Source organism: Anomaloglossus baeobatrachus, chromosome 4, assembly GCF_048569485.1.
Source record: "Anomaloglossus baeobatrachus isolate aAnoBae1 chromosome 4, aAnoBae1.hap1, whole genome shotgun sequence".
Taxonomy (NCBI): domain Eukaryota; kingdom Metazoa; phylum Chordata; class Amphibia; order Anura; family Aromobatidae; genus Anomaloglossus; species Anomaloglossus baeobatrachus.
This window is the reverse complement of record NC_134356.1, coordinates 508,687,173-508,699,607: the sequence shown is the minus strand read 5'-3', so window position 1 is coordinate 508,699,607 and position 12,435 is coordinate 508,687,173. Positions and strand designations below refer to the sequence as shown.

Here is a 12,435-nt window from a genome sequence, read left to right as displayed (position 1 = left end):
AGGATATGCAACGCTTCCTCAAGCGATGAACAGGAGCCGGACAAAAGGAAGGCAGGAAAATTGCCCCGGATAAGGTGGAGCAGAAACCACCTTAGGGAAAAAAGGCCGGAGTCGGACGAAGACCACCTTGTCTTGATGCAAAAGACCAAAAAAAAAAAGGGGGCGACTCCGAAAGAGTGCAGCCAGAACTCTCTGGCGGGAAATTATAGCCACTAGAAAGAGTACTTTCTGTGAAAGATGAAACAACGAAACCTCCCCAAGAGGCGCAAAGGGGGGTTTCCGGGAACCGGGAGGACCGGATCAAGGTCCCAGGTCTCCATAGGCCGCCGGAAAAGCGGAATGATGTGAGATGCGCCCTTAAAGGAGCGCACCGGAGCCAGCCGGACGATACGCCGCTGGCACATACTGACAGAGCCGAGACCTGTCCCTTAATGATAGCTGTAGACCGGACTGTGGAAGGGACAGGAGGGTCGGCAAGGCCAAAAAGGTCAAAGGACACTTTGGAGCTCGAGTCATAGCGGAGATGACTTCAGGAAGGATATCATAAGTCGCCAAGATCCAGGACTCAAGAGCTACGCCGTCAATCTGAGAATCCAGAATTCTGACGGGAAAAAACGGACCTCTTGAGAAAAGGTCTGAACGGTCCGGAAGATGCCATGGCAACCCAACGGACAGAAGGAGCAGGTCAGAGTACCAAGCCTGCTTGGGTCAGTCTGGAAGAATGACCCGACGGCCCCCTTTACCGATCTTGCGCAGGACTCTGGACAAGAGGTAGAGGGTGAAATTCAAAAAGAGACAAAGCTGGGATCAAACATGAACCAGTGTGTCTACCGCAAAACCTGAGGATTGTGGACCACGGTTGGACAGCTGAAATAGCCTGCCTCGTAGTTTTCACATCTAGGATGTGGACTGCGGATACGGTGGACTAGGAGTACCTTGTCCACTGAAGAATGTTGAGCCGCCAAGATTGCCAGGCGGCTGAGTGTCCCGCCCTGGAAGCTGATGTAGGAAAACGCTGTCACGTTGTCCGACTGGACTCGAATGTGCCTAGCCGCTCACAGATGGTGAAGGCTTAGAGAGCCAGAAATACAGCTCTGATTTCCAGCACATTGATCCAGAGGGCTGATTCGGACAGAGTCCAAGCGCCCTGCGCTCCACGGTGGAGATATACTGCTCCCAAGGCGGATAGGCTAGCATCCTGGTGAAGATCACCCGGGACGGGCCAGAAAGGAGCGCCCCTGAGACAGACTGGCCGAAGCCACCACTGAAACGAGCCCCTGGTCAGTGGCGAAGCCACCACCCCGTGGGAGGATTGAGTTCGCTTGTACAGCGGAAAACATCCAGTCTCAGAGGACGCAGGAGAAACTGGGCGAGGAACCGCTTCCATTGACGCCCTGAGAACCTCTGGTTCGAAGTCAGAGTGGACTTGCCACCCGAATAGGTCAGAGTGGCGAGAGTGAGCGAAGCACTCTGCTAAGAGTCAGCACTGGATGAAGCCCCGACAAGAAGGCCGTCCAGGGCAAAAGATCACTGCCAAACCCTAGGGGGGCAGGACCCTAATCACAGCTGCCCCAATGAGAATACTCGAGGGGCCTTGGCTAACCCCAAGGGAAGAGCCACGAATTGGACCACTCCGATTGTCAAAACGTAGTCAACGCTGGTGTGAAACTGCGATTGACTCCTGTTGATAGGCATCTCTGATGCCGATGGCTGCTAGGGAATCTCCTTGGGTTCTTGATTGATCCGGTGAAAAAAAACACACGGAACAAAACCGAGACTCCATGTGAAGACGCCCCACCTGGCTATGCTTGAAAAGCTAAAGATCCAGGTCGGAAGGCACCGCCCTCTTCGGGGACTAGGAATAGATTTAAGCAAAAATCTCAGAACCGTTCCCAGTCGGGAACCGGTACAATTACTCCATTGGCCAGCAAGAAATGCCACAGCCTGTGAGAAGGCGGCGGCCTTGTAGCCGGGAGGAGTTGACAGAAAAAATCTGTTTGGCGGGTGGACAGAAGTCCATCCTGTAGCCAAGGGAGATATAATCTCGCCCCCACTGAACGGAGACGTGTTAGAACCCTACGTCGCCAAGTGGAGAGAGCCTGCCACCGACCAAGGAGGTTGTTGGCGTGGCTAAATAGCTCGGAGGAAGCTGAGTCAGTGACAGCATCTCCTGCGGTCTTCTGAAGACGCAGCTTCGAGCCCTTTGGTTCTATGAACCTGGGCCGAGCTAGAGGACGATCAGATGGAGGAACGGAAACCACCGAAACCTCAACTGATTCCTGCCATGGACAGGTTCCCTGGTTTAGGTTTGTGGCAAGGAAGAACACTCCCCGCCAAGAGCTTCCTTAATTTCACCCAGTTGGTTCCGGGGAAACTGGTCCCACCAAGGGGGAGCCCAGCAAGGAACCTCCATAGAGGCATCTGCCTTCCAATTCCGAAGCCACAGGAGCCTGCGGATAGCGAGGAAGGTAGCCCAGACCACCGCCGTGCGGCGTCCAGCATGGCAGACCTGGCAGAGGATGAAAAGAGTGAAGTCTGGAAGTTCAGGCAACCGTTTTGGGCATAGAGTCCCTGTGAGAGAATGCATCTCCTCCAGAGAAGCAGAGAAGGTACAAAAAAACCGCACTGCTGTAAAGCTGAGGAGAACGAAGCTCCTGCCGTCCTTATACCGACTTCGCCCAAAGGACAACCGGGCGGACCGCAGAACCTTAAGTGAGGAGCCATCAGCCACTGACATAACGGTCCGGGCTGAGCCACCTGAGGGGAATGAGCCCACTTCTTGACCACCATTGGTGGACAGGGGAAACACAGTCCTCAGAATCACGCTTCATGGGAAGCGAGTGTCAGAGCGGACCCTGGGCTAGTCACAGGGGCCTGAAAACTGGAGTGGTTAAGGAACACACGTTGTGTTCACCTAGATAAGGTAACACCGGCGGATTGAGGTCCAGTACAAAATTAATGTACCGTAGAATCCATATAGAGGTGCCGTCAGCCACTGATACAACTAACCGGGCTGAAAGTCTAGACACCGGAGTGGCTACCCTTGGCGAATGAGTACACTCCTTGACCACCTCTGATGGGAGGGGGAGACAGGCAGCAGAACCCCGCTGTGGGGTCTGCAGGGTAGGCTGTGGGCTTGGACGCAGCGGGCTGAAAACTGGAGTGGTTAAGGAACACACTCCTCGTCCTGTTAAAGGTATACTGATGCCTTTCTGTCAGCGGGGAATACTCCCCTGATCAGGCGGATGGAGGTCCAGTACAAGAATAATGGACGCAATCCAATCATTCGCAGCTGCGTCACGTACGGACGGATCCGTCCGTGCCCGTGGTAGAGACATCCTCCTCGTCCAGTGAGTCAGCTCGAAATCGGAGCTGCGGGACGGGGAGGACAGGGGACCCTGCGTCTCCCTGTCAGGAGGACGGGGTCTGAGCCCAGAAGGAGAGTCCCTTGTGAGCTTTGCTGAGCGAAGCAGAAAACGCCCTGAGAAGGGGGCTGCATGCTCAGCAGATGCCGGGACAGCCGACTCCTGGAAATAGGATTCCCACGGGGGTCAGCCACCGAAACCGGAGCAGCTGGAGGGACCATTAATGAGCCCCCATGCTGAGGGGCCACAGTGGTTATGAGCTCGGTATAGCCGTACGAGACTACCTGCAGTGGATAATAAAAAACAGCCTGCAGCCTCGCTCTGTGAGACATGCTGCAGAGGTGGGGGCTCTGTCTAGAATGTCTAGAATACCCATCCACCACATAAGAACCATTACAGTGTGCCGGTTCAGGCAATATGAGGTTACATGCAGAACATGTAGTGTACAGCCTTGGAGCTTTGCTGCTAGAGTGAGACATGCTGCTGAGGAGGAGGTTCTATGATAAAGAATTAACTCCTTCAGAATGCCCTGAGAGTGTATAAAAGTGCACAACCAGAGGTTGTGACTTATCAGGCCGCTATTATGAGTGCCATACGAATTCCAAGCCTGGACCCCCAGCCAGTATTCACTCCCTCTGCTGCAGAGCAGCCAGCGCCGACCAGTGTACTAAGACGCTGAGAAAATGGCGCCAGAGTGAGGGGGGGGGCGGGGGTTAACCCAGGAGCGGGAATCGGAGGGCGAAGGAGATGTACAGGGGAGGGAATGATCTCCTCAAAAAGGAGCGTCCTCCCCTGTGCAGAGCGGCCGGCGGGCGGCACTGCAGTGTCCCCCTGCATGACTGACATGCAGGGGAACGAAACGAAACTAGGCCGCGGCTGAAGCCGGGGCCTAGAGTTATGCATGCGGCCGAGAATCAGGCATCGTCGGCGCGGTTCTCAGTAAAAACCGTGGAACCGGCCGGAAACACAGTAGAAAAGCAGCATTATCAAGCAATCACTGTCCCCCACAATAAAAGTGCCCCACAATGCAGAAGGACCCTCTGAATAAACGTCTCTATACTTAGCTTTGAGACGCAGGGCCCAGTCCCTGTGGGGTGGGGGTCAGTGCTCCGTCCAGCAGGGTCCTGCACAAGGGCTGCGGATGGAGGCCGGTCTCCTGCAAGGCAGTGAGAACCGTGTTGGCTCCAACTTCAAGCCAGAGCCCCTAAGGGATGGTGAAGGAGCGCGGCATGAAGGGCTCCTGCCCTGAAGTCAACCTTAACAGCACCGCCGCCAGGGGGGTGAGAAGGGACATGCCGGGAGTCCAGTGGACCCGCTTTTCTTCCAAATCTTTAGAAAAAATGAAAAATCAAAAAAGGATGCATGCGTGTGTGTGATCCTCCTGACACAAAGCAAGAAACTGGCTAGATCTGGCTAGCAGGGGGTGTATATGCTAGGAGGGAGGAGCTACACGTTTTTGAGTGTAGTAACTTTGTGTGTCCTCCGGGGGCAGTAGCTATACACCCATGGTTTGGGTCTCCCATGGAAGGAACGATAAAGAAAGATGGGTAATAGGTGACGTGGGTTCATCTGGCAGCGCTTGCGCAGAATGGTGGAGGCAGAGGGGAAAGCGCGGGCATGAGATTATGGGCGGGTACTTGCTGATGACAATCACAGCGCCGCCCATAATCTCGCGCCTGTGCAATCACGTCACCAGCGGTCACACTGTGCACAGTGCTCAGTCCCGAGAGAGTTGCACTGGGCATGCGCGAGACCTCGGGAGCACTGGGCGGCGTCCTCAGCTATGGAAATGAGCGATGGGGGACGGCGTAAAGCGGCAGGAGGGAGAATAACGGACGCAAGACAGCCCGCCCCCGTGACCATAAAAAAAACATACAAAAAGGGGGCACAATAGCAAAAGAAACCTTTCTAGAATGCAGCCCAGGAGCCGCAGAGGGGGAATCTTTTAGGTTTACTGCGAAATTTCTGCTGACAGGTTCCCTTTAACTCACTGACCATGTTATACCTGTTCTATAGATGTGACAACAGAGGCTGTTGGAGTTGCAATTGCAGCGCCTCCATCTGAAGGAGAAGCAAATGCTGAATTATGTCGCTATCTCTCAAAAGTCCTGGAAGTAAAGAAAAGTGAAGTAAATTTGGAGAAGGCAAGTGTTTTGTACGTTTGTTAAGAACAGTATCTAAAGCGGCCCGTACATATAAGACAAAAAAAATTGCCAAAATGGACTGATTTTTATGTTTATATTTTTTAACCATTTTAGTTGTAATCTTTGTGAATTGTATATAAATGATTTTTTTTTACAATAACAGAGAAATCAGGATGAATTTTTTTTTTCTTTAGCTGAAAATGTTTGCATGACATAGGCGCCAGATTCAGCCAATCATCTGTCACTTGAGCAAGCCCGCTTCAAATATGGCGTAGTGAACCCTCTCTGAGACGACTAAGATTGAAGGTGGCATTTAACCTCTTAACGACTGCCAATACGCCTTTTAACGGTGGTCATTTAGGGGCCTTATTCCTCGGCGCCGCTTTGTTAACGCCGCTGAAGATTAAGTAAATAGCGCCGCATGTGGGAAACCCACGGGTCGCAGCTGTACATGACAGTTGACACCCATGGGCATTGGCCCCGACGGGTTTTAGAAACTACCGGGTCGATTAACCCCTTAAACACACCATTGTCAATCGCAACAGCGGTATCTTAGTTGTTAAAGGAGCTTTAAAAGCTCCCTTAAGGCAAGAATGACCCCTCACGATTATGATCGTGGGTGCCGATTGTTGCCAGGGTACCGTGGGGTCATCAGATGACCTCACTGTACTGTGGCCTGTAGGATTCAGCTATAAGCTAGGCCCTACAGGCTTTCAATGAGTCACTGGCACTGATCTCATATGATCAAAGCTCGAAAAAAATCATGTCCCACAGTAAAACTAAGTGAAAAAAATAAAAAAAGTTAAGGGGTAAAAAAAACAAAAAAGCGCACACATCACGAAAACCTATGTACCCATTTAAAACACAGCTATTGTGTTAAAACAAAAATGTAAATGAAAAGTGATCAAAAAGTCATATGTAAAAAAAAATAGTAGTAATGAAAACTCCAAACTGTCTCGCAAAAAATAAGCACTAATTTGTCTCATTTGGGAAAAAATAGTTACAGCTCTCAGAATATGGCCATGCAAAAACAAATTAATGTTTGTAAAATCTAGATGTTAGTGTGTAAATAAAGCAAAGCAATAGAAATATGGTATCGTATCCGTACTGACCCAAAGAATGCATCTGCCTTTTTACTTTTTCTACACAGTGAACTGCATAAAAATATAAAAAATTAAAACAATAAGTGAATTGCTGATTTTTATTAGTTCTTCATTTGAAAATTCTGAATAAAAAGTGGTCAAAAATGTTGTGTTCCCCAATTTGGTACCAAAAAATTCCCCAACTTGTCATGCATAAAATAAGCCCCCTTATAGCCAGGGCTGTGGAGTCATGGAGTCGTAGTCGGAGTTCATTTTGGTGGAGTCGGTATAAAATGCACCGACTCCGACTCCTAAAATATATAATAAATTGGGGACAGTAGTGCAATGCAGAATGTGCTGAATATTTTACTAAATAATATTTAGTATAATGCTTATATTTAAGTGAAAAATGTATTGTAGTACAATGTGAACATTAGACATTTAATTATCTTTAAGATACAATAATCAAGATATTTGGATAGAACATAAAATATATTTATTGGAATACAACTTTAGAACACAAAAAACTAATAAATTGTAAATATGTAATACACTATGTAATATACAGTAGATTACATATATATCTTGTGTGTGTGTGTGTATATATATATATATATATATATATATATATATATATTATATTATATATATATATATATATATATACACACACACACAAGATATATATGTAATCTACTGTATATTACATAGTGTATTACATATTTACAATTTATTAGTTTTGTGTTCTAAAGTTGTATTCCAATAAATATATTTTACGTTCTATCCAAATATCTTGATTATTGTATCAAAAAAATTATTAAATGTCTGATGTTCACATACACATGTTCATGTACTACAATAAATTTTTCACCTAACTATAAGCAATATATGTAGGAGTCGGAGTCGGTGCAAGAGAAATTGAGGAGTCTGAGTCGGAGTCGAAGGTTTGGCTTACCAACTCCACAGCCCTGCTTATAGCCCTCTTCATCAAAAAATAAAGTTACAGCTTTCAGAATATTGCAATGGAAAAACTATTAAAAAAAAAATCTGTGTGATCGAAGCAGAACATAAAAAAAACAATACAGTGTGTCCACCCATATCCTGTCCACCGCCATTAACTTGAGAACGGCGGCAGCTATAGGCATAGAAGTGGTGTCTAGGTATAGTAAAGTAGCCATGCGCTACGCAATGAAACCACCTATAGCGTCACCTGGTGGAAAACAACGGAGTTAGCATTTTTATCTCGAAAACGGAACAAGATAGAGAAAAAAAGTGAATTAAAAAATTGTAGCGCATCATCAATTCAATAGGAATCAACCCCTTGTATACAGAATTGCTATGATATGAAACCTATGACCCCCCAAAACATTGAATGCTGGTCACGCATATGGCGCTCATTTAACTTTGATGCCACCGTCAGCTGCAATGCACATCTGGACTCTGGACAGCATACTGTATCTTGCTGCACGTTGTGCAATATGGTAGGTGACACGTTTGCACAAGCATCTGTGATACGTCGTCGTAGGCCCTGCAATGTTGGTGGAGGGGTCGCATACACCTGCCGTTTGATGTAACCTCACAGAAAGAAGTCCAATGGGGTCAGGTCAGGAGAGTGTGGAGGCCACTCCACGCAGCCACCATACCCAATGACTTATAGGACGGTCTCCATGAGGTATCACTTCACGTCCGCAGCCTTGTGAGTTTTACACGTTCTTATCATAGCATTTCTGCGTGCAAGGTGTCAATTCGTATTGAATCGATGATGTCCTACAACTTTGTAATTCACTTTTTTTTCCTCTATCTTGTTCCGTTTTCAAGATAAAAATGCTAACTCCGTGGTTTTCCACCAGGTGGCGCTATAGGTGGTTTCATTACGTAACGCATGGATACTTTACTGTACCTAGACACCACTTCTACGCCTATAGCTGCCGCCGGTCTCAAGTTAATGGCAGTGGAGAGGATATGGGTGGACACACTGTATAAATCAGGTATTGTAATCATACCGACCCACAGAATAAATCCTTCCTATCACTAACACCGCACAGTGAAGTGAACCTCACAAAAATAAGAACTATTCCTGTACTGCTGATTATTTCTTCATTCTGCCTCCTCTGAGCACTTTTGTCAGGGTTTTCGTGTACATCCCAAAAGACATGATTCAGACAAAACCCCTGTTTTGGAAATATTGACAGACACGCAGATTTTTAATTGCACATATAGGCATTTAGAGTTAGGTTCCCGATATAATGAGATCACCTTGCCGTCGGTTATTGGGCTCACATGGATTGGTGAATATGTAAGCTAAAATCTTTTTTTTTTCAATATTTCCAAAGCAGTAATGCAATGCCTATGTCTTTTTACTCATTTTTCACATTAGCTATGTATTTTTCTCCTATCTCCAAAGTTCTTATAGCAGTAATGCAATGCATCCTTATATTATTGCGTGCCACTGGATATACTTTTGTAGTTGCGTTGTTTTTTCGGTTGGCGCCTGTTCACATTTGTGGAGGCTGATGGTCACTTTTCCGATACAGTTGTAACCCTGCAATCACATCACAGGCGTGTTGATGAGACGCTCCCTGCCAGCGTGTGTTAAAGGGAATCTGTCACCAGGTTTTGCTCTCTCATCTGAGAGCAGCATGATGTAGAGACAGAGACCCTGATTCCAGCAATGTGTCACTTACTGAACTGTATGCTGTCATTTTGATAGAATCAATGTTTTCTCTGCTGCAGATCTAACAGTTATACAGAGCTCATAAATATGCTGGACTACCTGCAGCACGCAAAGTAGTCCTGTAATGATGAACTACTGCTGATTAAAGGAGTTGTCCGACAAACTCAAAAATTTTTGTTAAACCAATCTGTGCTGTATTGTCATATGAAACACCCCTACATTGTTATTTTTTGTTTTCTAACTTTTGTTCCTCTTGAATTATCCCTTTATTCTCTGCAATTCTTTGTTTACATTCAGCTCCAGCAAACATGACCACTTCCTGTGCCAAACCTCCCAGTCACAGCTGGCACCGCCCGGCCTCAGTGTCCAGCCTCGCCCCCTGCACCTGACCTGTTATCACTACAGTATTGCAAATAGCCCCACATCGGGCTCTGCACCCCCACCCCGGGCTCTGCACCCCCACCCCCACACACAGCGCTCTGTACCGACCCCCCCTACCCACATAGGGAACACATGTAGGGAATACATACTCACCCGTCCTCGGTCGCCGCCGCTCCTGCACGTTCGTCCGCTGTCTGGTCTGGCCATATCAGCACAGTAGTGACGTCACCACTGTCCTGAACTGTCAGACACAGACTGCACAGGAAGTGATAAGAAGCAGCGCTGCGCTCCCTCTCATTAACGCTTTCAAATATATCGGCATTTGGGATCTGTGATTCCGGTACATTTGAATGTGCGATCCTGAGCAGGGGCCCGGTGCTGGCGCTGACACCACGGCAGCCGCAGGCAGGCCCCTCCCCCAGGTCACGGACCCCCACAGCAGTACAGGGGGAGGTTGCATGTCAACATGGTCCTGCCCATGTTGACATGAAATGACCGGAAGCAGCAAAATTGCGGCAGGAGCGGTCACATGACCACTCTGAGCCGGGGGAGAGGGGCTGACACCAGGGCAGATAAGTGCTCACAATCTACTTCAGGGTTCCCCAACTCCAGTCCTCGAGGGCCGCCAACAGTGCATGTTTTCAGGATTTCCTTAGCATTGCATGGGTGTTGGAATCATCAACTGTGCAGGTGATTAAATTATCACATGTTCAATACCAAGGAAATCCTGAAAACATGCACTGTTGGCGGCCCTTGAGGACTGGAATTGGGGACCCATGATCTACTTACCTGCCCCAATGTAGCCCAATAGGCTAATAATAAAAAAAAGCAAATTAAGCTGGATAACCCCTTTAATCAGTGATTTTATCAAAACTACGCTAAGCAGGCAAGTAAGTGACATATTACTGGAATCAGGACCTCTCTTCCTTCATCACACTGCTCTCAGATTAGTTGACAGATTCTCTGACAGTGGAATTTAACTAGTTGACAGCTGCGGGAGGATCTCTGATCCACCCACTGCTGTTAGAGGCACATGATGGCTGATTAAATAAGCGACTGAAATGATGCAGACTCAAGCCTACATCAAAGGCAGAGACACAACTTTAGATGTACGTCAAAAGTCATGAAGGGGTTAAAGTTACTTTAAAAGTGAAGTGGTTTAACTTTCCAACAAAAAAAGTCTGTTAAATTTGTTTGCATAGAACAGATGATCATGCCACACAAAATAATTAATCAATAAAATTTGCAACCTGATGCACTGTTATGTATTGCTCTTGTGCCCACTGTTTTCACAGAAGAACCGGATAATCTAATGACCCCTCAATTCTCACATACATACATATATACACATAATATATATATATATATATATATATATATATATATATATTATAATATAATATAATATAATATATATATATACACACACACACACACACCATAGATGCTGCACCAATATTGCTGTACTGTATATGAAATGCTTCTACTTTATTGAGAATGATGATGATGATATAGATGGGAAAAAAAATGACTAATTATCATTACAGGGTGGAAAAAGTCGAGAGAAAATAGTGAAGATTTCAGCCGCTATCTCGCCAGAAGTTGTTTTAGAAAAACTAAAGAATGAAGCATCCAAAACATGAGTTGGATTTTCCTTCTGATGGACTTTGATTTGCTGTAATATTTTCTTTCGGTTATAGAATGTTATTTTTTTTTTATGTGTCAAAGCAGAACATTCATTTTCTAATAAAGAGATCCTCAAAAAATACATCAGAAACATTATCATGTGAGTTATACTCAGTTTACTGGCTGCAGCACTTCTGAGACAGTGATACATTGTTGGATTCAGAGTCCCTTTGCCTAAATCATGCTGCTCTCAGATGAGGTAGCAAAACAAGCTGACAATTCCCTTTTAGGCCTCTTTCACACGTCCGTGTCTCCGGTACGTGTTTGGTTCGTTTCCTCGCGTACTGGGCACACGTAGACCCATTAAAATCAATCGGTCTGCGCTCACGTGCGTGTTCTGCCATGGATCGTGTGTCAGTGTGCTCCACACGTCAGTTTTTCTCCGGCATCACACGGAACGCAAATGGACCACACGGAGGTGTTCCGTGTGACACGCGCCGGAGAAACCACGTTTGAGGAAAAAAAAACCTTTACTCACCTTCTCCAGCCCTCCTGTCTCTGCCGCTGCTGTCACTTGCTTTCAACCGCCGCTCATTATGCTCATTGCATATTCACTTCACTGCGACCAGAAGCTGCAGCAGCAAGGAGTCGGCAGGACCAGAGACCGAAGATCAGCACCACGGACAGCGACGCCAGGGACAGGTAAGTAGAAAGTTCCCGTTCATGTGTTATCACGGATAACACACAGAGAACACATGTGTGCCATAAACACGGCTCACGGAGGGCAATACCCACCTCTGACACGTCCGTGAAAAACGTGCATGGTTTTTCACGGACGTGTGAAAGAGGCCTTGAATATAAAAAGTGATAAACATTTAGTTACTCTTTAAGTGCCCTTTTAATTGCGGGGAATTGGAGAAGTTCTGGTTTCGCAGACCACCAGCAATGGCTACAAAAAAAAAAAAAAAATCATTTGAGAGGGGCGCAGCTCATGAGACAGGAGCGTATAGCTGCTGCCTGAAAATGCAGCGCGTAGCATGAATTCAAAGAAAGAATAGGCTTCATGTCTAAAGGATTTCTGTGGAATCCATACCCCATTCTGCTATACAGTCTTGTTGCCTGAGCTAAACACCTCAGGTTTTTTTTAGTGATCAATCATTGGT

General features: G+C 46.8%; 1 protein-coding gene across 1 annotated transcript in view; it reads left to right on the top strand.

Annotated features, from left to right (window-relative positions):
• Positions 1-11,416, top strand: part of C4H15orf40 (chromosome 4 C15orf40 homolog) — a 41,519-nt gene extending 30,103 nt beyond the window's left edge. The window contains exons 3-4 of the mRNA XM_075342769.1: positions 5,382-5,509; positions 11,194-11,416. Of these exons, the coding sequence (XP_075198884.1) occupies positions 5,382-5,509; positions 11,194-11,289 (224 nt within the window). The 3' untranslated portion in view covers positions 11,290-11,416. The remainder of the gene's footprint in view (positions 1-5,381; positions 5,510-11,193) is intronic.
• The last annotated feature ends 1,019 nt before the right edge of the window (positions 11,417-12,435 follow it).